Source organism: Schistocerca cancellata, chromosome 3, assembly GCF_023864275.1.
Source record: "Schistocerca cancellata isolate TAMUIC-IGC-003103 chromosome 3, iqSchCanc2.1, whole genome shotgun sequence".
Taxonomy (NCBI): Eukaryota; Metazoa; Arthropoda; class Insecta; order Orthoptera; family Acrididae; genus Schistocerca; species Schistocerca cancellata.
Window position 1 is genome coordinate 841,135,429 of NC_064628.1, and position 25,013 is coordinate 841,160,441.

The following is a 25,013-nucleotide window of genomic DNA, read 5'->3' on the forward strand; positions in this document are numbered from 1 at the left end:
TTGAAGAAACACCTGGGCGGTCAGCGTCTTCAAGATGATGACAAAGTCAAGACAGTGGTGATGCAGTGGTTAACAAGTCAGGCAGCAGACTTCTATGAGGAGGGTATTCAAAAACTGGTACAACGTTATGACAAGTGCCTCAATATTGACGGAAATTATGTAGAAAAGTAGATTAAGGTACAGGCTTTCATGTAAAAATAAAATTATTGAGATATCTTAGCACGTCTTTTTTTTTTTTAAATTTCAAAACGGTACTTCCTTAAAACACACACCTCGTAAGTCCCTGCAGTCGCACTATCCACTGTGTCCTCGGTGGCCCAGACAGATAGAGCATCTGCCATGTAAGCAGGAGATCCCAGGTTCGAGTCCCTGTCGGGGCACACATTTTCAACTGTCCCCTCTGATATTTGTCAATGCCTGTAAGCAGCTAAAGGTCTGGATTTCATTGTAATTTCATTCTTCGAGAGCTCCAAGGTCAGCAGAAGTGTTTAAACCCAGAAGAGTGTTTCTGACGCCACTGTGTAGCAATTCTGGACATGTGGAGTGTCTCACTGTCCTGCTGGATCAGGCCAAGTCCGTCGAAATGCACAATGGACATGAATGGATCCAGGTGATCGGACAGAAAGCTTATGTATGTGTCACCTGTCAGAGTCATATCTAGACGTATAAGAGATCCCATAGCACTCCAACTGCACACGCCCCACACCATTACAGAGCCTCCACCAGCCTGAACAGTCTGCTGCGACATGCAAGGTCCACAAATTCATGAGGTTGTCTCCATACCTGTACACATCCATCCACCCGATACAATTTGAAATGAGACTTATCCGAAAAGGCAACATGTTTCCAGTCATCAACAGTCCAATATCAGTGTTGGGCTCATGAAAGATGTAAAGCTTTGTGTTGTGCAGTCATCAAGGGTACACGAGTAGGCCCTCAGCTCCGAAAGCCCATATCGATAATGTTTCGTTGAATGGTTCGCACACTGACACTTACTGATGGTCCAGACTGAAATTTGCAACAATTTGTGGAAGGGTTACACTTCCGTTATGTTGACCGATTCTCTTCAATCATCGTTGGTCCCGTTCCTGCAAACCTTTTTCCAGCAGCAGCAATGTCGGAGACTGATGTTTTACCGAATTCCTGATATTCACGGTACACTCACGAAATGGTCATACGGGAAAATCCCCACTTCATTGCTACCTCGGAGATACTGTGTCCCATCGCTTGTGTGAAACTCACTTAAATCTTGATAACCTGCCATTGTATTTGCGGTAACTGATCTAACAACTGCGCCATACACTTGTTGTCTTATATAGGTATTGCTGACAGCAGCGCCATATTCTGCATGTTTACGTATCTCTGTATTTGAATATGCATGCCTATACCAGTTTATTTGGTGCATTGATGTATAAAAAAGATAAAGAGCATTATTTCCAGATTCAAATTTTTATCTCTGTACACTGCTACCCATCTTCAACAAAGATTTTCGTAATATCTGCAGATTCATGTTTTATGCCATAGCAATGCAGTTTTTCTAGAAGAATTATGGATACAAACTATCAAAAGCTTTCGAATGATCTAGGTATATACCAGATACTGCCCACTGATCATCCAGCCTCAGTTATGTTTGTCATGAACTTTGCCACAACAGTCTTGTTGAGCTCCATTTTCTGGACCCATGCTGTGCTTCATTTAAAATAGTTCGCTTCTATATTAAGTTTAGTACTCAGTCTTTAATCATTGTTTCTACTATTTTAGAAAGAAAAGTTTTGATGGGTCTATAGTTTCCCAGATCTCCTTCCCTTTAACCCCCCTTTAAATGCTGGTCCCAGTTCGCTCCTTTTTAAGCATTTTGGGAATACTCCTTCACAACTAAATCAAGAAGGTCAGATTTTGCAAGATATCAAGTACACTGTTTAACCAGTTTTGCTCATATGCCCTACGTATTTTTATATTTTGGCGCTCCAATCATTTCTCAAACTTCCAATTCATCTGTTGGGAGTAGGTGGAAACTCTTAGACACCCCTTTGGGACTTCCCTGCTCCCTGGTACTGCTATGTTTTGTTTTACAAGTTTGTCAACTAAAGCTGTGTAGTACTGATAGAAACTGTTAGACACTTGTCATGAATCTGCAACTTGTTTCCCCTCCCTTGTCAATATTATATTTGTATCTTTCTTTCCTCTTTTATATATGTAATTCCAGGCTGTTTTAGAGATGTCAGAAGAAGGTTTATATTCCCAGTTTTTGGTGACAAGCCTTTGGCTTTTCTTATCATCATAGTATATGCTTTTTTCTTGCACTTGTAAGTCTCATGACTGGTCTGTCCTTTATCTTTCTTGTGATTTTCATAAGGCCATATCATTTTTAATTTCCATGGTGACCCATTTCTTGTTTGATTTACCGTAATAGTTCTGTGCACTTAATGACAAGCTACATTTATGTGGTGTCTTAATACTTAACAAAAAGATTTCCAGCTATTTTCTGCAGTATCCTCTATTTATTCATACCATTTATCTGCTTTTAGCAAATTACGAAGTTTAGTTTGTCAAAATTCAGCTACTACATTTGCTTCACCTTTTATATCATCTCACCATTCAACTGTTTGTCCAAAATGATCTGAGATAACAGTATTCACAACTGAAGTTTTTGTTTGTCTATACATGGTCTGTTTATGTGCTTGATGCTTCTGTGTATTTTGTTGTTCCTTTATGGCTCACATCCCTGCAACAGACCTATATGCAAGAGCTGTCCCATACATACTCCCATCACTACTTACTCAAGTCTGGTCACAGGTATCTCCTATCCCATCAAAAGCAGGGCCACATGTGAAAGCAGTTGCGAGATCTACAAACTAAGCTTCAACCACTGTGCTGCTATCTATGTGGGCATGACAACCAACAAGCTGTCTTTCCACATGAAAGGTCACCAACAAACTGTGCCCAACAGACATCTGGACCACTCAGTTGCTAAACATGCTGCCCAAAACAGTGTGCTTCACTTCAATGACTGCTTCACAGCCTGTGCCATCTGGATCCTTCCTACCAACACCAGCTTTTCTGAATTGCACAGGTGGGAACTTTCCTTGCAATATATTCTATATTCCTGTAACCCACATGGCCTCAACATTAACTACTCCCTGTCCCTCACTTACCTATCAATTTCCCTGCTCCCATACCACCACTACCCAGCCTTCTATTCCACCAACACCCACTGATCTTTTTTCCCCTCCCCTAACTTCCGTCCTTTTCTGCTCAGCCCCTCCCCCCCCCCCCACTCAACTGCATCAAACATCTCTACCCTAACCCCCTGCATGCTCCCACAGCCACAAGCAGCACTACAACTTCCCCCACCTCTATCCTGCTATATCTCCCCCTCCCTGTCCCAGCCTCTTACTTGCAGCCATCACCCATAGAATGTGTTCCCATCAGGCACAGGTGCTATATGCACTGTGACCTCAGCAGGTAGAGACACTGGCCAGATGTGTGTGTGTGTGTGTGTGTGTGTGTGTGTGTGTGTGTGTGTGTGTGTGTGTGTGTGTTTCCTACAACAAAAGAAGCCCTTACATTGGAAAGCTGAAATGCATAGTTGCCTTTTTGTCGTGCCTATCTGTTACTCAATGTCACCTCTATATTGCTGTCCTACATCTTTTAGGATTTTTTACATGAAACTGTACATTGTATGTCCTAAAACTGTGATGTGTTATTAAAAATTGTGTTTCTTCGTGACTTTGTGTAGTAGCCTATCAACTTCCAGTAAATGGTTTTCAACATTTGAGATATGTGACTGACATATGCCTACTACAAGTCATCCCCCCCCCCCCCCCCCCCCACTTTGAATTTTATTTCTACTGCTGCAACTTCAAAGCAAAATTCTGTGCAATTCAAGATCTGCTGTGGAGTGTAGTCCCCTACCTTGCTGTCCATATATATTGCTACTCCCTCACTTTCATATTTCTATTTCATCTCTTTTAGACTATGCTCTGTCATTATGAGGTTAATAAAATTTTCAATTCTTCTGATTTTAGATGCATACTGGACATTTATTTTTTTAATCTGTTGCAGTATTTGTTATGTTGCTTTTCCTCTACCTCTAGATACCAAAAAAATCTGGTCCACTTGTGTGCGCTTCCTGTTCTGATGCTTCTTTCCAGCAGCTACACCAGCAGCTGACTGAAGACCCATTGCTGATGTTTGCTCTGCTGTTTCCAATATCGATGTCTGTTCTGCTGCTTCTAAATTTTCCACTGCTGCTTCTGGTGCTACTGATGATGCTGCATGTAGTAATAATGGTTCACGCAATGGTGTTGATGTAACTTCTTCCTCAGTAGGTGCAACCATAGATTCTTCTTCCTGATATACTGCTGGTGTATCCTCTGTTTCTTTTGGAATTGACAGCAAATCTGTTGCAGGCAGAGCAATTTTTATGTTGGTGTCCACTCCAGAAATTTTTATCACCTGCAAAATTTCTTTGGCCAGCATTCTTCTGTCTAGGAGGTTACTGTGCCATCCATATCTAGCAAAATGTTCTCTGACAGAACTAGCTACTTCACTGAGAGTTGCATATACAAAACTGCTAAAACTCTTTCTGATTTTTCAGTTTGTGCAATGATTTCTCTATTTACACAAGAATTTTCAATAAGTTCTCTCCATGGGAATACAACATAAACTTTCACTTGTGAAATTTTTCATAAAAATTCTCTCAGTGCCCTTACTGCAAGGCTAGTTTTGCTTTTATACACATCACTTCCCCCTGCATGTATGACACAGTTTACACAATTGCAAGGTGCAGAGAATCCATGTTTTCTTTGTACTAAAGTCAAGACAGGCATGTAGAGCTAATGAATGCTGAATCATTCATTTAATTGGAATTTAAATTACTTTATGAATTGAACAGAAATAATACTATATGTGGCTACAATACACATTATACTTCTCTCAAAAGCATATCAATAGTAATAGAAAGGTTGAGCACAAGAATCTGGGTAATACTTTTTGTTGGCAACAAATGAGAAGTGTTTTAATGCCATTTACCTGAATGTTTACTTCTTCCTTCCTCTCTTTCCATTAGTAGGCCTCCCTCGTTCCCAGTTTTTGTGAAGTTGCAGAATGTATGTGGTTTTTCTTCAGCCAATGGATCTGCTTTTATTCTTTCCAGATCCTTTTATTCAGCTAACATATACTTAAGATTTTATTTAGCTAATTTTACTGTCACAGTGATCTTCACCGATGAATTAAGTGTACTTGTGATCACTCCAAGTTACAGACAGGCACTATTAAAAGACACTCACATGTAGTTTTCGGCCACAACCTCTGTCAGTAAAGAGAGACATACACACACTGCATTCACACACACAAGCAAGCACATCTCACACACACACAACTGCCAACTCCAGCATCTCGGGCTCGAATGCTAGTTGGCAATTGTATGTGCACGAGGTGTGCTTGCTTGCTTTGTATGTGTGTGTGTGTGTGTGTGTGTGTGTGTGTGTGTGTGTGTCTTTACTGATGAAGGCTGTGGACGAAAGCTACATGTGTCTTTTAATTGTGCCTGTCTGCAACTTGATGTGTCTTCTTTACAGTAACTAGCAATCGATCTTTTCCTACACTGCTGATATTCCTACCTGGAGTTTCCATTGTTTGATCGCAGCAATTTTCGATATACATCAGCATCCCCCCACCCCAAAACAGCCCCAAGAAGACTCCAACAAATTTCATTAATTATTTGCTATCTTGTGTACTGTGAACAGTAACAGTCCCCAGGGCATGCTCACAGCTTTCTCTTCTGACAATTTTCCCCCATTGTGGGCAACATACAGAGTTTTGTTTGCAAGGAAGTCCTCAATCCATTGAAAAAGATAGTCAAATATTCCATAAGCTCTATTTTATCCATTAAGTGACAGCATGAAATTGAACTGGATCACTTGGGAAGTTAAGGAACAGATTACCAAACTGGACATTTCTATCTACAGTCATGTTGATCTCGTGAATAAAATGTGCTAGCTGAGTTTCACAGAGACACTGTATTCAAAATACATGTTCTCTCCTATAGAAGAATTTTATAGTCCCTATAAAAGGCAATAATAAAAAAGCAAAACATGATTTCCCTTATTCTACAGCAAATTCATGTCAGCACCTTAAGTCTGGAGTAATGTCCACCCTTCCAATGGTGCTTCCACCCTTCCAATGGTGCTTTTTGAAAAACATTAATGACTTGTGCCTTTAATATCCTGTGGCAACATTAGCTATTTTTTTCAGATCCTGATTCACTTACTTAGTTTCCTTATTGTCATCCATTATTGCTTCATTTTATAACTCTTATATCAACCCTTAAACTCACCATATTATAAAATCCATACTGAAATTTAGACTATGATGGTAAAGCTCTGGGATTATAGTTATGTATTAATAGTGTGTCTTATTTGATTAATTAAGGAGAATGCTACACCACAGTTTTTTGAGCGAGTTATTACACCCTATAATTCTTTAAGTCCTTTCTCAATGTAAGCAGAGGAAATATTGCATCTAACTGCTTCTTAACTTAGTACTGAAATTAATTGTAGTTTGATTAACTGAAGTAGTGGGTCTCACTTTTGTCCCATAGGAAATTAAGAGTAGGACTGTTTAATCGATACAAAGGCCCATATGCTTAGGTATAATATAACTCAGCCCCAGCAAGGGCCACAGACATTTTGTTGTATTCAGAAAGAAAGGAAGAAATATCAAGGCTTAACATCCCATTGCCAATGTCGTTTGAGATAGAGCACAAGCTCAGGTTAAGGAAAACTCAAGAATGAAATCAGCTGTGCCTTTTTTTAAAGAAACCACTCTGCCATCTGTCATCAATGATACAGGGAAATATGGAAAACCTAAATGTGCGTAGTGAGATGTGAATTTGAATTGCTACTATCCTGAATACTCTTACAACAGCATCACCTCACTTGGTATATTTGGAATTTCTCCTCAACAACCATACATTTTCTCAAGGTTGAGATATGACTTATCCCATCAAAAACAAAGGTAAGATCCTTGATCATTGTGGTGTGTTACCTCTGTCCACCAGACCAAAAGAATGGACAGAGTTCAATATTTTTGGGCAACAGTAATACAAAGGATAACTTTGTTCAATAACCTCTCATTTATCAACCATTTACTCTCAGGAATCTAGGGAAGTGTTCAGCGAAATCCAACAGCAGAGTATGAGATTCTGATGAAAAGCTGTTATACCATACTGATGTGATGTCAGAGGAAACGCTAAAATGATGTTACAGTTGAATCATAGTATCTGCTCACAGTATCTGCTTACACACACACACACACACACACACACACACACACACACACACACATAGGAGGGAGAGAGCAGAGGAGGAGGAGGAGGAGGAGGAGGAGGAGGAGGAGGAGGGGGGTAGGGGGAGGGGGATGGAAAGGGAGGGAGGGAGGGAGGGGGAGAGAGAGAGGGGGGGAGGGAGGGAGGGAGGGGGAGAGAGAGAGGGGGGGAGGGAGGGAGGGAGGGACAATCTGAGTAATTTGTGGCCGCTCAGTGGACCTGAAAGGCCCATTTTGCACGAGTGGCTTTCTGGTCCATGACTACTCGAAGTGCTTACGCCTTTCGTGCTTGCATGTAAGTCAGCAATCAACCATGACAAGAGTGTGTTATTCTCGTAAAGCTCTCTCCTGTTGTAGAAAAAGATTTAGCGCTTTTGTGTCTACTTAATGTTAACCATGTTGTTTGTTTTGTTTTTGTGGCACGCTTAAAAGTTACACTGGTATTTTTTTCCTACTAGTGTTCTCCTACAAGAGGGACAGTATATCTGAAAGAAAAAAAGTATTTGCAGTTTAAAGAGAAAACACCAGCACTATGCATAAATAAGAATGTAAATAAACATATTTATCGGACAGTATTTCAACAGTGAAAACTTCAGAGCCATTGAACAAGAGAGAGAATTTTTGTTGTTATTTGGCACTTAGCAAGAAAACAAGATACAAAGTATAAAGCAAACAGGTGCTATTTACTGTGTTACACATATTGTCTGATGTGTTTGCAAGCATATATTTTATCCAGCAAGTAAATGTGTATTTTCTGAAATGTTTGTATGACATTTTTCCTATTTTTTCAGTTCTCAGGAATGAGAACAATTTACCACACAAATTTTGATAAGAACTTCCACTATGACCATTAATAAACTACATTGTCACTGACTGTTCCTACATTTTGTTACCATACTTCAATTTTTCTGTAAAAAAGATAGTCCCTCATGACTTCACTTTCACCAGTAAGATGCTCTAACTACACAGGAAATTTTTGTGCTCACTTGTAAATGAAACTGACCACTCCAAGCATAAGAGTATGGGAATAAAATGCTGGAGGCACTGCAGTAGATGCGCTTGTCTTGAGAGTCAACTGAGACAAGAAAGCCACTAATGTATAAGGGGCCAAAGGTTTGTACAAAATCTGTTTCATGCAAAGAGGATGCTCTAAATTCAGTTGGATACTTCTTGGCAGCAAACCATAACATTTATTTATAACATAATTTATGCATATTTGTAAATTTTTGAGGTAGGTGTCAATTTTGATAAAACCTTTCTGAGCTGTAGGCCATATCTTATACAATACAGAAGATTTTATGGAAATGTAATTTTGTCTCCATTCTCATACCTGACTCCATTCTTTTTTCAGCTCCTGAAGCATACTTGGTGTAAGCAGACCTTGTGCTAGTAGCCTTTCTGTTAGTTTTCCATGACCCATTAATTGAGAACTCCCACTTTTGCGCCCTAAAACAACATAAAAAGGCTATAAAACAAGGTACATAAGAGCAGTTTCATTCACACAATTGTTATTGTCACTACACATATAATCAACACTTAATACATAATTTGAATGAAATTAAAAGAAACATATACATACCTCGCAAATACGAATGCTTCTGTTGATGAATAGCGAAGTCATCTTCATCTGCTGCCGCAGCAGAGCCACTGCTCACAGATGTCTCAGAGTTTCGAAGCAACCGCATAAGCTGGAAAACACCTTCCTGGATGACAGCGTCCAGTTCCTTTTGAATATCTCGAACGAGCACCGGATCAGGAAACAAGTCCATAAAGCGATAACTAGAATAGCAAAAGGTTTCTCAGTGAAGTCCTTAGCAGTTAATGTGCACCAATATATAAACACACCACACACACACACACACACACACACACACACTCACAGAGTCCCCTTGCATTAATGTTCCAAAGATCACATATAAGAATTGTTACTTATCATAAAGATGATATTAAGTTGTAGACAGGTACAATTAAAAGACACTTACAAATAATTGTGCCTGTCTGCAACTTAAGTGTCATCTTTACAATACATAGCAATCTGTTTTCCTATATTTTTATATTATCTATTTTCCAACCTCGAGTTTCCATTGTTTGATATGAGAACTGTTCTCCGACTTAACTTGAGTTTCATGCCTGAAAAAAATCTTTAAGTTACAATGTAGTTTGCACTGCATGTTAAGCTATAAAGCAACCTGCTATGCACTATATGAGTAGTTCCACAATTCAGGGAAACAAAGGGCTTACTGCTTGCAATAGTTTGTGAGTGTAGGGGAGGGGAAGAGGAGTTCCACATGCTCAACAAGGTTACCAGTTCCCTTATTAAAAAATTAGAGCTAATTGTGTTCAAAACATTAAAATCAACAATGTAGGATAAGACAGAGTGCTACTTACCATAAAGAAGACATGTCAATTTGCAGACAGGCACAATTAAAGGACATTGTGCCTGTGTACATCTTAACATGTCTTCTTTACAATAAACAGCAATCTGTCTTTTCCTACATTGTTGATATTCCTACCTGGAGTTTACACTGATTGATTTTTGTAAAACATTAAAAAAGTACACTAAGGTATCATAAATGTTGCATCTTCAAATGGCTGAGGATGACCCAATAGCACTGCTGAAATTATTATGTCTGCCATTGTTGAGAATACACAGCTCCTGAGAAATCAAGATGCTATCTAAAACATTATACCCACGACAAAGAGAGAGTGAGCCCTATAACAAATTGTGAATATCGTTATCTCCCAGTAATAACACTGTAATCTTCGTTTCACATTAATTTCAACAGCAGTTGCTTAAAGGTCAATAACAACATGTATACAATAGTATGTGTTATTTTCAAACATAGTAACTCCTCCTTTAGCACTTTCCCCAGCAAGGTTATCTTTGCTATGGTGGGTATAACCACTTACATACAGGTCTCACTGGATTTAAAGTGTGCTTTTGCAAACATACACTATCTGATCAAAAGTGTGACGTCACGTGTGCTGGACTGCTGTTGAAATTATTTGTCAATATTTGATAAAGTTTTAGATGCCAGTTACTTATTTTGAAGATTATTTGTGTTAATATTTGCTGTAAAAGTAACTTATTAGTGGATTTTCATTAATCACAGTCTTCCTTCCTGTGTCACTGACTTGAGTGGTCTATTATTTGTGTGTGTGCTTACGTCGTTCATCTAAGCCTCACACCTCAGTAGTATGTTTACATTTTGCGGCATGCACTGCAGCTGTAGCGGGTATAAAGCTAAGTACTGACAAACTTATTTGAGCACTGTTATATAGTTATTAAATTTAATAGTTTGTATATGATGGAGCAAGAAAAAGAATGTTGGCAGATCTCATAAATTCATATGATCTGATGCAGACTGTTTTTTTCCAACAAGGGTGCAGGGGAACAGTAGCACAGCCATAGACAATATTTTTAGTCATTCTTCATTACTAGATGTGCATTCTGTCAGTAAAAGAGTGAATGGCCTTTCATACCATGACACACAAATTTTAACAATAAAAGGTTTTAGTACTCAAACAAATCTCATATTTAATTAAAAACTATGTAGGAAAGTTAATCCAACAGCAATAGGGAGTTTTTTTAAGCCCTGTCAAGGAACAAGAGTGGCAGGATGTTTATAGTGCCGATAACACAGATGATAAATATAATGCTTTCCTTAACATATTTCTCATGCTCTTTGAGAGTTGCTTTCCATTAGAACGTTCTAAATAGGGTACTAGCAGTAATAGGCAGCCAGGGTGGCTGACTAGTGGGATAAGGATATCTTGTAGAACAAAGCAGGAATTATATCAAAATGTTAGACATAGTCACAATCAAGCTACAATAGCCCATTACAAACAGTCTTGTAAGGTGCTTAAAATCTTATTAGGAAGGCAAAGAGTAATAGCTAATTCACTGGATAAAATCAAAAACCATATGGTCACTTGTGAAGGAAGTGTATGGTCAGCAGCACAAGGTCGATGATACAAAGTCAGTTTGCAGTAAAAATATTTCTGTTACTGATAAATCAGAAATATGTACAGTATTTAACAGTCATTTTCTGAGCATTGCTGGTGATTTAAATAAAAAATTAGTTTCTACAGAAAATCATATAACACTCTTGGCAAATGCCTTTACGAGCTTAATGTCTGAAATACTCCTCTGTGATACAAACAAGAGGGAGATTGAGTCAAAAATTAATAAGTCACTGAAGACTAAGTACTCTAATGGTTATGATAGAGTGTCTAGCAGAATATTTAAGTACTGTGCTGTACACGTTAGCCCTGTATTTATCCATATTTGTAATGTTTCCTTTAGGAATGGTGGTTTCCTGAAGTTCTCAGCAGTAAAGCCGCTTTATAAAAAGGGAGAAAAGGATAATGTAGACAATTTTAGACCCATTTCAATGCCATCAGTGTTTGCTAAAGTTATTGAAAAGGCTGTGTATGTAAGGATAAATGATCATTTTATATCACATGATTTGGTATCAAATGTACAGTTCAACTTTGGAAGTCGTTTAACAACTGAAAATGCTATATTCTCTTTTCTCTGTGAGGTACTGGATGGGTTAAACAAAAGGTTTCGAACAGTTGCCATGTTTTTTGATTTAACTAAGGGATTTGATTGTATTGATCACAAAATATTGCTCCAGAAGTTGGACCATTACGAAATATGGGGAGTAGCTCACAATCGGTTCACCTCTTACTTTAGCAACATACAGCAAAAGGTCATTATTCACAATGTTGATAATGGCTGTGATGTGGGGTCTGAGCAGGGTACGGTCAAGTGGAGGGTGCCCCAGGGATCAGTGTTGGGGTCACTCCTGTTCCTTATTTATATAAACGATACGCCCTCTAGTATTACGGGTAACTCTAAAATATTTCTGTTTGCTGATGACACTAGATGGGTAGTAAATGCTCTCGTGTGCAACACTGGCTCGGTTTCAAAGAGTGCAGTACATCACTTAAGTTCATGGCTTGTAGAAAATAAACTAACGCTAAATCACAGTAAGACTCAGTTTTTAGTTTCTAACACACAATTAAACAAAACCTGACATTTTAATTTCACAGAACGGGCATATGATTAGTGAAACTGAATAGTTCAAATTTCTCAGTGTTCAGATAGATAGTAAGCTGTTGTGGAAAGCCCACGTTCAGGATCTTGTTCAAAGACTTAATACTGCCATTTTTACTGTTCAAAAGGTATCTGAATTGAGTGATTGTTCGACACGAAAATTAGTCTACTTTGCTTATTTTCATTAGCTCTGCCCAAACTCTTTGCCTTTACCTATGTCTGCTTGTGTGTGTATATGTGCGGATGGATATGGATGTGTGTGTGTGTGTGTGTGTGTGTGTGTGTGTGTGTGTTTATTGTGTCTATCTACCAGCGCTTTCCCGTTTGGTAAGTCACAGCATCTTTTTTTAATGTCATTTCTTGTTAACAATATTAGCTTATTCCCAAGAATAAGCTGCTTTCACTTGGTTAATACTTGGCAGAAATCAAACCTGCATTTGGATCGGACTTCCTTAACTCTTGTGCAGAAAGGTGTGCAGTATACTGCTGCATCAATTTTCAATAAGCTACCACTCAAATTCAAAAATCTTAGCAGTAATCCACACGCTTTCAAATCAAAACTGAAGAGTTTCCTCATGGGTCACTGCTCCTACTCTGTTGAGGAGTTCCTTCAAAAATTAAGCTGATTCTTGTTGTATTGTTGATTGTGTTTACTTAGACTTATGGACTGAATTTTTTCAGGTTCATAAACATTTATTTTTATCTGTTATTACTTTTATGTTGTAATTTCAAGTACAGACACGTTCCATGACCTTGGAAAATTTGCTCCTCAATTTGATCCTACAGAACTTGACGTGTAAATAAATTAAAAAAGTGACACCCAAATATAGAGCAAAATTCACCAGTAGATGTCATGATAGATGGACCTGCAAGTATAAAAGGAGGTGGGAAGTATTGTGTTGTCAATAGAGAAGTAGTAACAGCAGAAACGGCCAGTCAGAAGAGCTCCGTGGACTAAGCACTGGACATCACCTGAATAACAAACCGATCAAGACCCGGTAGAAAGGCATGGACTGTAAGTTCCAAATTACTACCAGCAGTCCAAAAAGCAGAATGACTGGGCATAGGGAGTTAAAAAGAACGGGGCACAACTGTCGATCAGCTCATCATAAGCCTCACATTTCTGTAGTCAAGGCTAAGTGACCCTTGAGGTAGTGTAAAGAGAGACGTCGCTGGACAGTGGATGACTACAAACGAGTGATTTGGAGTGATCGTGGCAAGCTGACGGAGGAGTTTAGGTTTGATGAATGCAAGGAGAATGTTACCTGACATTATGTGTAGTGCCAGCAGTAAAGTAAGAGGAAGTTGTGTTAAAGTATGGGGGTGTTTTTCATAGTTATAGTGTGGTTTCCTTATAGCACTTAAGAAAATGCTAAACGTAGAAGGATATGAACACATCTTACAGCATTGTGTGCTGCATACAGTAGAGGAACAGTTCGCACTTTATGACTGTTTGTATCAGCATGACAATGCACCCTGTTATACAGCAGCATCTGTGAGGCAATGTTGTTCTCCATAGAGAACAACATTGTCTCGCCTGCCCAGATTCCTCTAGAGCCTCAGTTCCTTCATGTATGTTGAACCCATTACAAGTTACACTGAAATATGGGAGCCATGTTGTTTTTGTCTTTCCCTTATCATTCCGCTAATTTGGGGGACATGACTGATGGAGGATTGGCTGACAGACTGGGTGCTTCTGTTAGATAGGCTTTATAGTCCATAGCGTCTGTTAAAGTGTCATCAGACAAGACAGACAAAACTACAGCTTAGTAGTCTGATGTCTTTGGACTCAAGTCTATTAGGTTTTTGTACTATGCTCACTTTCTCACTTCAATTTCCTGAATCTTCTTCTGCTCCAAATATATGGGACAATCTTGACTCCCAGACTGGCTGGATCTCACCACAATTAAAACACAAAGCTGCCATTGAAGGTGCTGAACAGTTCAAAGCTCAAGAGCCTCATCAGGTTCACCAAACCAGTATCGAACCAATTAAAACTGAGTTATCAGAGGTTCTTGCCATTTGGCATGACCTAGGAGACATGGCTTATCAGATACTGTGGACATGGTGAGCATCAGCCCCTACTTGTAATGGAATTATCCATATTATAGCACTGTCATGTCAGCATCTCAATTCACAAACTTTTTGTTTTCACTTATCAACAACCCTCTTCTTTTTATTGGTTTAAAAAAGTCAAATTTATTAATCCAAAGGACTGATATAAAGAGGAGTGAATCCATCAACAGTTTCTATTTATTATTCACACATGGGAAATAAGGATGTATCAAGTAATAGTACTAGAGTGAATCACTGTGAGGTGTAATGTGTAATCATATGTGTGTCTACTGTTTAATTTGAGAGGCAAGACTACTAAATTCAGGGAAACTGTAAGGGACAATATAAATGAAACACTGAAAAGAGAGAATCTGATAAACACTGAAGTTTTGCATAGTTTCAGTAGACAACACAGTAGGCTGACAGGATAAGCATTATGTTGTTGTTGTTGTGGTCTTCAGTCCTGAGACTGGTTTGATGCAGCTCTCCATGCTACTCTATCCTGTGCAAGCTTCATCATCTCCCAGTACCTACTGCAACCTACATCCTTCTGAATCTGCTTAGTGTATTCATCTCTTGGTCTCCCCCTACGATTTTTACCCTCCACGCTGCCCTCCAATATTAAATTGGTGATCCCTTGATGCCTCAGAACATGTCCTACCAACCGATCCCTTCTTCTGGTCAAGTTGTGCCACAAACTTCTCTTCTCCCCAATCCTATTCAATACTTCCTTATTAGTTATGTGATCTACCCATCTAATCTTCAGCATTCTTCTGTAGCACCACATTTTGAAAGCTTCTATTCTCTTCTTGTCCTTACTATTTACCGTCCATGTTTCACTTCCATACATGGCTACACTCCATACAAATACTTTCAGAAATGACTTCCTGACACTTAAATCTATACTCGATGTTAACAAATTTCTCTTCTTCAGAAACGCTTTCCTTGCCATTGCCAGTCTACATTTTATATCCTCTCTACTTCGACCATCATCAGTTATATTGCTCCCCAAATAGCAAAACTCCTTTACTACTTTAAGTGTCTCATTTCCTAATCTAATTCCCTCAGCATCACCCGACTTAATTCGACTACATTCCATTATCCTCGTTTTGCTTTTGTTGATGTTCATCTTATATCCTCCTTTCAAGACACTGTCCATTCCGTTCAACTGCTCTTCCAGGTCCTTTGCTGTCTCTGACAGAATTACAATGTCATCGGCAAACCTCAAGGTTTTTTATTTCTTCTCCATGGATTTTAATACCTACTCCGAATTTTTCTTTTGTTTCCTTTACTGCTTGCTCAATATACAGATTGAATAACATCGGGGAGAGACTACAACCCTGTCTCACTCCCTTCCCAACCACTGCTTCCCTTTCATGTCCCTCGACTCTTATAACTGCCATCTGGTTTCTGTACAAATTGTAAATAGCCTTTCGCTCCCTGTATTTTACCCCTGCCACCTTTAGAATTTGAAAGAGAGTATTCCAGTCAACATTGTCAAAAGCTTTCTCTAAGTCTACAAATGCTAGAAATGTAGGTTTGCCTTTCCTTAATCTTTCTTCTAAGATAAGTCGTAAGGTCAGTATTGCATCACGTGTTCCAGTATTTCGACGGAATCCAACCTGATCTACCCCGAGGTCGGCTTCTACTAGTTTTTCCATTCGTCTGTAAAGAATTCGTGTTAGTATTTTGCAACTGTGGCTTATTAAACTGACTGTTCGGTAATTTTCACATCTGTCAACACCTGCTTTCTTTGGGATTGGAATTATTACATTCTTCTTGAAGTCTGAGGGTATTTCGCCTGTTTCATACATCTTGCTCACCAGATGGTAGAGTTTTGTCAGGACTGGCTCTCCCAAGGCCATCAGTAGTTCCAATGGAATGTTGTCTACTCCGGGGGCCTTGTTTCGACTCAGGTCTTTCAGTGCTCTGTCAAACTCTTCACGCAGTATCATATCTCCCATTTCATCTTCATCTACATCCATTTCCATAATATTGTCCTCAAGTACATCGCCCTTGTATAGACCCTCTATATACTCCTTCCACCTTTCTGCTTTCCCTTCTTTGCTTAGAACTGGGTTTCCATCTGAGCTCTTGATGTTCATACAAGTGGTTCTCTTATCTCCAAAGGTCTCTTTAATTTTCCTGTAGGCAGTATCTATCTTACCCCTAGTGAGATAAGCCTCTACATCCTTACATTTGTCCTCTAGCCATCCCTGCTTAGCCATTTTGCACTTCCTGTCGATCTCATTTTTGAGACGTTTGTATTCCTCTTTGCCTGCTTCATTAACTGCATTTTTATATTTTCTCCTTTCATCAATTAAATTCAATATTTCTTCTGTTACCCAAGGATTTCTAAGAGCCCTGGTCTTTTTACCTACTTGATCCTCTGCTGCCTTCACTACTTCATCCCTCAAAGCTACCCATTCTTCTTCTACTGTATTTCTTTCCCCCATTCCTGTCAATTGTTCCCTTATGCTCTCTCTAAAACTCTGTACAACCTCTGGTTCTTTCAGTTTATCCAGGTCCCATCTCCTTAAATTCCCACCTTTTTGCAGTTTCTTCAGTTTTAATCTATAGGTCATAACCAATAGATTGTGGTTAGAGTCCACATCTGCCCCTGGAAATGTCTTACAATTTAAAACCTGGTTCCTAAATCTCTGTCTTACCATTATATAATCTATCTGATACCTTTTAGTATCTCCAGGGTTCTTCCATGTATACAACCTTCTATCACGATTCTTAAACCAAGTGTTAGCTATAATTAAGTTGTGCTCTGTGCAAAATTCTACCACGCGGCTTCCTCTTTCATTTCTTAGCCCCAATCCATATTCACCTACTACGTTTCCTTCTCTCCCTTTTCCTACGCTGGAATTCCAGTCACCCATGACTATTAAATTTTCGTCTCCCTTCACTATCTGAATAATTTCTTTTATATCATCATACATTTCTTCAATTTCTTCGTCATCTGCAGAGCTAGTTGGCATATAAACTTGTACTACTATAGTAGGCGTGGGCTTCGTGTCTATCTTGGCCACAATAATGCATTCACTATGCTGTTTGTAGTAGCTTACCAGCATTCCTATTTTCCTATTCATTATTAAACCTACTCCTGCATTACCCCTATTTGACTTTGTGTTTATAACCCTGTAGTCACCTGACCAGAAGTCTTGTTCCTCCTGCCACTGAACTTCACTAATTCCCACTATATCTAACTTTAACCTATCTATTTCCCTTTTTAAATTTTCTAACCTACCTGCCCGATTAAGGGATCTGACATTTCACGCTCCGATCCGTAGGACGCCAGTTTTCTTTCTTCTGATAACGACATCCTCTTGAGTAGTCTCCGCCTGGAGATCCGAATGAGGGACTATTTTACCTCCGGAATATTTTACCCAAGAGGACGCCATCATCATTTAATCATACAGTAAAGCTGCATGCCCTCGGGATAAATTACGGCCGTAGTTTCCCCTTGCTTTCAGCCGTTTGCAGTACCAGCACAGCAAGGCCGTTTTGGTTATTGTTTCAAGGCCAGATCAGTCAATCATCCAGACTGTTGCCCTTGCAACTACTGAAAAGGCTGCTGCCCCTCTTCAGGAACCACACGTTTGTCTGGCCTCTCAACAGATACCCCTCCGTTGTGGTTGTAGCTACGGTACGGCCATCTGTATCGCTGAGGCACGCAAGCCTCCCCACCAACGGCAAGGTCCATGGTTCATGGGGGGGGGGATAAGCAGTAACAAGACTAAAATACTCAGATTCAAAAAAAGTCAAATGTATTAATCCTAAGGTCTGATATGAAGAGGAGTGAATCCACCAATAGCTTCCATTAACTATTTGCATATGGGAAATAAGGATGTATCAAGTAACAGTACTAGAGTGTATCACTGTGAGGTGTAATGTGTGATCATATGCATGTTTACTGTTTAATTTGAGTGACAAGACTACTAAATTCAGGAAAACTGTAAGGGACAATATAAATGAAACACTGAAAAGAGAAGAAGTTTTGCGCATTTTTAGTCGACAACACACTAGGCTGACAGGATAAGCAGTAACAAGGCTCAAAATACTCAGATTCAAAAGGTGAGTTTTCAATCAATTGATTAAAACCTGTTTTTCATTTAGAAAATATTATCAAATACTGATGGTGATTTTCTCGGACTCATCTGATAACAAAGCACATATAAAAAATTACTAAATAAAAAATTAATGCTATGACACATTTATGTTTACATCTCATGACTGCAGTTATTATTTTACTTACCTAAGCCACAAATAAAGATCTAAGACATCAAATACTGCTTCCAAGTGAACCAAATCTATAATAGTCTTTGGTTTCATAACTGGCCATCCAATATTTCGACACAGCCAGTCAAATGTTAGAGGTTCATTTCTGCTATACTGCCTTGCAAACTGAAAAAATACATTTATTTCATATATAATTAAACTCTCTCTTAAAAACACATCATCACAAAGTAAAATTACAAGAAATAGAAATTTATGTTTGGCGTACCTTGAGGAACATTGTACACACAAAAGGCATCTTCTTGTTTATTGGAGCACAGCAAAAAACGTACCGTGCACGGAGTGGAAGAGGAACATGCTGTATCATGTCTGCCAGGAATTTAAAATCTTCCACATTGCACATGAAGTACAAGGAATCATCCACAGTTGACAGTGTTACAAATATATCCTGATGAGACAATAAGGGAAACTTAGTAGTTCATGGGTTCACTCTCCACACACTGAACCTCAAATCTAACACATTATCATTTCATTATATATATTGTCCAAGAAATATTAATTTATTGAATTATTTATAAAAAATGAAGTGGCCGCATATTTTATAAATCTTCTGCACTGTAGGATCTTTATTCTGCTTCTGAACTCTAAAAATCTCAAAGAATATTGCAGAAACGACACACCATATTGTCACTAATATAAGCTGCACCCTGAAATTTGATGAGGAAAAAAGAGCGAAAGTAAATGGAGAAATATTTATACCACATTAGTCGTTTACAAAAGCTGTTCAAAATATGGTCACTCTTAACCACATTTTTTAATGCTGTAATGTAAATTACACACAGAAATATAATCCTTCTAGTTCCAGTCTTCACTGTTAACTTCACTACTGGTACTTGTTTCATCATTGTCAGTATTTTTGTCACTCTCCTCCCAAAGAGAGTTGTTATTGCTACCATCAAGTCCACAAGACATGGAGCACTTCTTGAATGCTCTGTTTACAGAATCTTGTGATATTGTGGGCCATAAAGAGAGAATCCACTCAGATGTAAGACTAACTCACAGAGTTTTAATCTTGCCAGATGAAGTCAGTGTGTGATCTGCTTCTAAAAGACAATAGGAAAAGTGTATTTAACAGATGGTCATCAAATGATTCGTTAACACTCATATCAAGCACCTGTAGTTTTAAAGCCACACTTCTAAATATAATGACTAAGTCTATCTTCAATAAAGTGACTACGTTCTTTACCTCAAGTGTGAGGTGACCTTTAAAGTTATCCGAACTAGCATAACTTTCTTACACACCAACATACCAGGTTTGCAATTCCAAGCAGTAGCTAGTGCACACAATTAATTCTGTTGTCATCCAGCCTTTTTCTTGGCAAAGAATCACAAACATCTTAGGAATTTTTTTCTTGGCCAAATTATAAGCTTCAGAATAAAGTGTGTGTGTGTGTGTGTGTGTGTGTGTGTGTGTGTGTGTAGGGGCGGGGGGGGCGGGGTGGGGGGTGGGGGGGCAGCAGGGGGGGGGGCAGGTTTCCTACAACAGCTCAACAGCTGCTAGCATAATAGTAATTCTTTGTTTTTGTTTCTAGTTGTTCTTCATGATATACATATTTTCCGTTTATAGTTCACTGTTACATTCCAGAATGAAATTTTCACTCTGTGGTGGAGTGTATGCAGTTATGAAACTACCTGGGAGATTAAAACTGTATGCCGGACCGAGACTCGGACTTGGGACATTTGCCTCTCACGGGCAAGTGCTCTACCAAGTGAGCTACCCAAGCTCAGCTCATGATCCATCCTCACAGCTTTACTTCCACCAGTACCTCATCTCCTACCTTCCAAACTTAAAGTTCTCCTGCGAAACTTGTGGGACTAACACTTCTGCAAGAAAGGATATTGTGGAGACCTGGTTTAGTCAGAGCCTGGGAGATGTTTCCTGAATGAAATTTTCACTCTGCAGTGGAGCGTGTGCTGATATGAAACTTCCTGGCAAATTAAAACTGTGTGCCGGACCAAGACTCGAACTCAGGACCTTTGCCTTTCGCGGGCAAGTGCTTTACTCTCTGAGCTACCTAAGTACAACTCATGACCCGTCCTCACAGCTTTACTTCTGCTTAAGTTTCGTATCAACGCACACTCTGATGCAGAGTGAAAATTTCATTCTGGAAACATCCCCCAGGCTGTGGCTAAGCCATGTCTCCGCAACAGCCTTTCTTCCAGGAGTGCTAGTTCTGCAAGGTTTGTGAGAGAGCTTCTGTGAAGTTTGGAATGTAGGAGACGAGGTACTGGCAGAAATAAAGCTGTGAGGACGGGGCCTGAGTTGTGCTGGGGTAGCTCAGATGGTAGAGCACTTGCCCGCGAACGGCAAAGGTCCCAATTTCGAGTCTTGGTCCGGCACACAGTTTTACTCTGCCAGGAAGTTTCATATCAGCACACACTCTGCAGCAGAGTGAAAATTTTCATTCTGGAAACATTTCCCAGGCTAAGGCTAAGCAATGTCTCCCCAATATCCTTTCTTCCAGAAGAGATAGTCTGGCAAGTTTCGCAGGAGAACTTCTGTGGAGTTCGGAAAGTAGGAGATGAGGTACTGGCAGAAGTAAAGTTGTGAGGACAGGTTGTGGGTTGTGCTTGTAGGGATGCCACAAGTTTCCCCAAGTGGAATTCCCTGATATTTCCCTTATTTCCAGACAAGTTTTAGCATTTTTCCCTGATAAATTTTGAGATCTCAAGCATGAATAAAGATATAAGTTGACAAAAAAATGTAAGGGCTTCCGTATTTCTCCTCCGTTTTGTTTTAGGGTGCAAAAACAACTAGGATCAAAACTGTGAAACATGAAAACATAGAGAGGAGTTAAAAATGACTACATGTCAATCCCCAATGACGGAAGAGAAGGCAGAGAAGGCAGGTAATAACAGGGACCTGGAGAAAGGTCTATAGCATACACAACAGAGAAATGGAGGTCCAGAACTAAAAATTAAATGGCCTTTGCCATATTGCTACTGTGGATAAAAAGTAAAATGCAGCTGACAGCCCACTCATCATTCGCTAAAATGGTCAATAACTAAGACTGCAAAAAAGGGCATTCCATCACGAAATGATGGACAGTTAAAAGTTGCACGAAATGTGCACAAACTGGTGGGGGAGGGCCACTTAGCAAATAGTGACGGCGAAAAGGCAGTGCCCAAAATGCAACCTAGTTCAAATGACCTCCTCATGACGTGAGGGCCGAGAGGTCATCGTCCAAGCCTCTGGGAGAGGCTTAATAACCCGGAGCTTATTCCTTTGAAGGGAGGACCAGTGGTGATGCCAAAGTGACACCACCACCTGACAGGCGGCAACACAGACATCATCAGAGGGAACGTAAGAACTAATGGGCTGAGGTACGAGGACTGCAGCCTTTGCTGCAGCAGCAGCAGCCTCGTTTCCTATCAGACCAACATGACCAGGGACTCACATAAACACCACAATGGCTTCGTCAAGACTAAGCAATTGCTAGCTTTCTTGGACCCATTGCACTAAGGGATGGACGGTGTACAGTGCACAGAGGCTTTGAAGGGTGCTGAGATCATCAGAGGGAATGTAAGAACTAATGGGCTGAGGTAGAGGACTGCAGCCTATGCAGCAGCCTTGTTTCCTGTCAGACCAACATGACCAGGAACCCACATAAACACCACAGTGGCTTTGTCAAGAGTGAGCAATTGAAAGCTTTCTTGGACCCATTGCTCTAAGGGATGGACAGTGTACAGTGCACAGAGGCTTTGATGGGTGCTGAGAGAGTCTGAGCAGATGACATAATTGAAAACACTGTTGTCAGATGTACTCTGTGGTCTGATACAGGGTGAAGAGCTCTGCTGTAAATACTGAGCAGTATGACAGAAGCTGATTCTGAAAAACGATGGCACCAATGACGAAGGCACACCTGACATCATGGTCAGTCTGAGAGCCATCAGTGTACACAAAGGTACTATCACGAAATTCTATGTGAAGGTCATGTAACTGGAGGCGATAGAGCAAGCCTTGTGTAGTGTCCTTAGGAAGCAAATTAAAGCCAAGGTGAACATGGGCTACACACAAAGCCAAGGTGGTAAAGGTTTCACACCCACCGGGAAAGTTGCATGGAGCATGAAGGTAACTTGCCAGAACAAGAGCCAAATGTGAACTGCACGAGGTAACAGAGAAGAGGGACATGCCCCATACTGGTGGTCAAAGGAATCATCGAAGAAGGAGGTATAGGACGGGTGGCCACGCATGGCAGATAAACAACGTACATATCTGCTGAGGAGAAAGTCACAGCAGTAGGACAGTGGTAGTTTGGCAGCTTCTGCATACAGACTCTCAACCAGGTTAGTGTACAAGGTGCCAGTGGCCAAATGGAATGCAACAATGGTGGATAGTATTGAGATGGCATAAGAGGGATGAATATGCAGGTACATAAACAAAGCACCCATAGTCTGGTTTTGAATGGACAAGGGATCGGTACAAATGAAGGAGAGTGGTTCGATCTGCACCCCAGAAAGTACCATTGAGGACATGTAGGACATTAAAGGACCACATACAGCAGGCTGCCAGGTAAGACATGTGGGAGGACTAAGAGTTTCCTATCGAGCAAGAGCCCCAGGAATTTTGTAGTTTCAATGAACAGAAAAGGAACAGGCCCAAGTTGTAAAGATGGTGGGAGAAACCAATTTCGACACCAGAAATTCATACAAACGGTTTTGTCAGTGGAAAAATGAAAGCCAATGTCAATGCTCCACGAGTAAAGACGATTGAGAGATTGCTGAAGAAGCCACTCAATGAGACACGTCCCTGAAGAACTGCAATACATGGCAAAATCGTCAACAAAAAGGGAGCTGGAGGTGCCTGGTGGGAGACAGGTCATTACAGGGTTAATGGCAATAGCAAAGAAGACAAAGCTCAGGACGGAACCCTGAGGCACACTGTATTCCTGGGTAAAGGTGTCCGACAAGGCTTGCAAACTCAGTCTTTTAAAAATTCCTCAAGGAAATGGGGCAGGTGGCCACAGAAGCCCTACGTGTAGAGAGTACGGAGGATTCCAGTCCTCCAGCAGGTGTCATGGGCTTTCTCCAAATTGAAAAACGAGGCTATGGTCTGGGATTTCCACAGGAAACCATTCAAGATATGGGTCAACAAAGTAACAAGATGGTCAACTGCAGAACAGCATACTTGAAATCCACACAGTGCAGTGGTTAGCAAATTGCGAGACTTGAGCCACCATACCAGCCGAGCATGAATCATACATTCCATCATCTAGCAAACATAGCTCATGAGAGAGGTGGGATGGTAGCTAGAAGGAAGATGTTTGTCCTTACCGGGCTTAGGTGTGGGTATGACAGTGGCTTCACGCCAGCGTCTGGGAAACGTGCCCTCTGCTCAGATGCGGTTGAACGTATGAAGAAGAAAGTGCTTGCCCACAAGAGAATGGTACTGCAACATCTGAATGTTAGCAGCGTCTGGCCTCAGGGCAGAGGATAGGGATGAAGTGATAACATTAGCTAACTACCTCATAATAAAGATGGCACTGTAACAAACATGATTCTGAGAAGGGAAGGGTATTGCTTACCCCTCCTCTGCTCTTTTCCTGTGGAGGAAGGCAGGGAGATATTGGGAGGAGCTCAAAATTTCCACAAATTGGTGGCCTTGGGTGTTGGAGATAGCAATAGGGTCTACGATAAAATCGTCTGTTACTATCAGGCCGGAAACTGGGGAATGGATATTGGTCCCAGAGAGCTGTCCGAAGTTGGCCCACATGACGGAAGAAGGGGTCAAACTGTGAAAAGAACTAGTGAATGAAATTCAGCTAGCTTTCTTGTTATCCCGAAGACCGCAACGACACTGTGTACGCACCTGTTTATAATGAATGCCACCATAGGATGATGGTTAAAAACGCAGAGAGCACGTCTCCACGCGCAAATTGCGTCGCAGCACGCCTCAGTCCACCAAGGGACCACGACACGGTGTGGTAAAGAGGAAGTGTGAGAAATGGAACATTCTGCAGTGGTAAGGATAATGTATATAAGATATTCCACCTTGTCATCACGACTGGGAAAATCATGTTCGTTGAAGGTCGTCAGGGAGGAGTAAAGCCATCAGTTGGCCCTAGTAAGCTGCCATTTGGGTGTGCAAGGAGGTGCAATACGAGTCAGCAAATAGATAGCACATGGAAAATAATCAGTCAAGCAGGTGTTAGAAAGAACGGACCACTCAAGACGATGGGCAAGATGGGCAGTGCAGAAGGATAGGTCCAAATGGGAGTAGGTGTGTGAGGGGTCTGAAAGGAACGTGGTTGCTCCTGTGTTA

General features: G+C 40.3%; 1 protein-coding gene across 2 annotated transcripts in view; it reads right to left on the reverse strand.

Annotated features, from left to right (window-relative positions):
• Window positions 1-25,013, reverse strand: part of LOC126175895 (ATP-dependent RNA helicase SUV3 homolog, mitochondrial) — a 72,894-nt gene that overhangs the window by 11,072 nt on the left and 36,809 nt on the right. For both annotated transcript variants that reach the window (XM_049922952.1, XM_049922951.1), the window contains exons 9-12: window positions 18,960-19,139; window positions 18,711-18,859; window positions 8,909-9,108; window positions 8,660-8,775 (exon numbers count right to left, since the gene is read on the reverse strand). In XM_049922952.1, coding sequence (XP_049778909.1) covers window positions 8,660-8,775; window positions 8,909-9,108; window positions 18,711-18,859; window positions 18,960-19,139 — 645 coding nt within the window. The remainder of the gene's footprint in view (window positions 1-8,659; window positions 8,776-8,908; window positions 9,109-18,710; window positions 18,860-18,959; window positions 19,140-25,013) is intronic.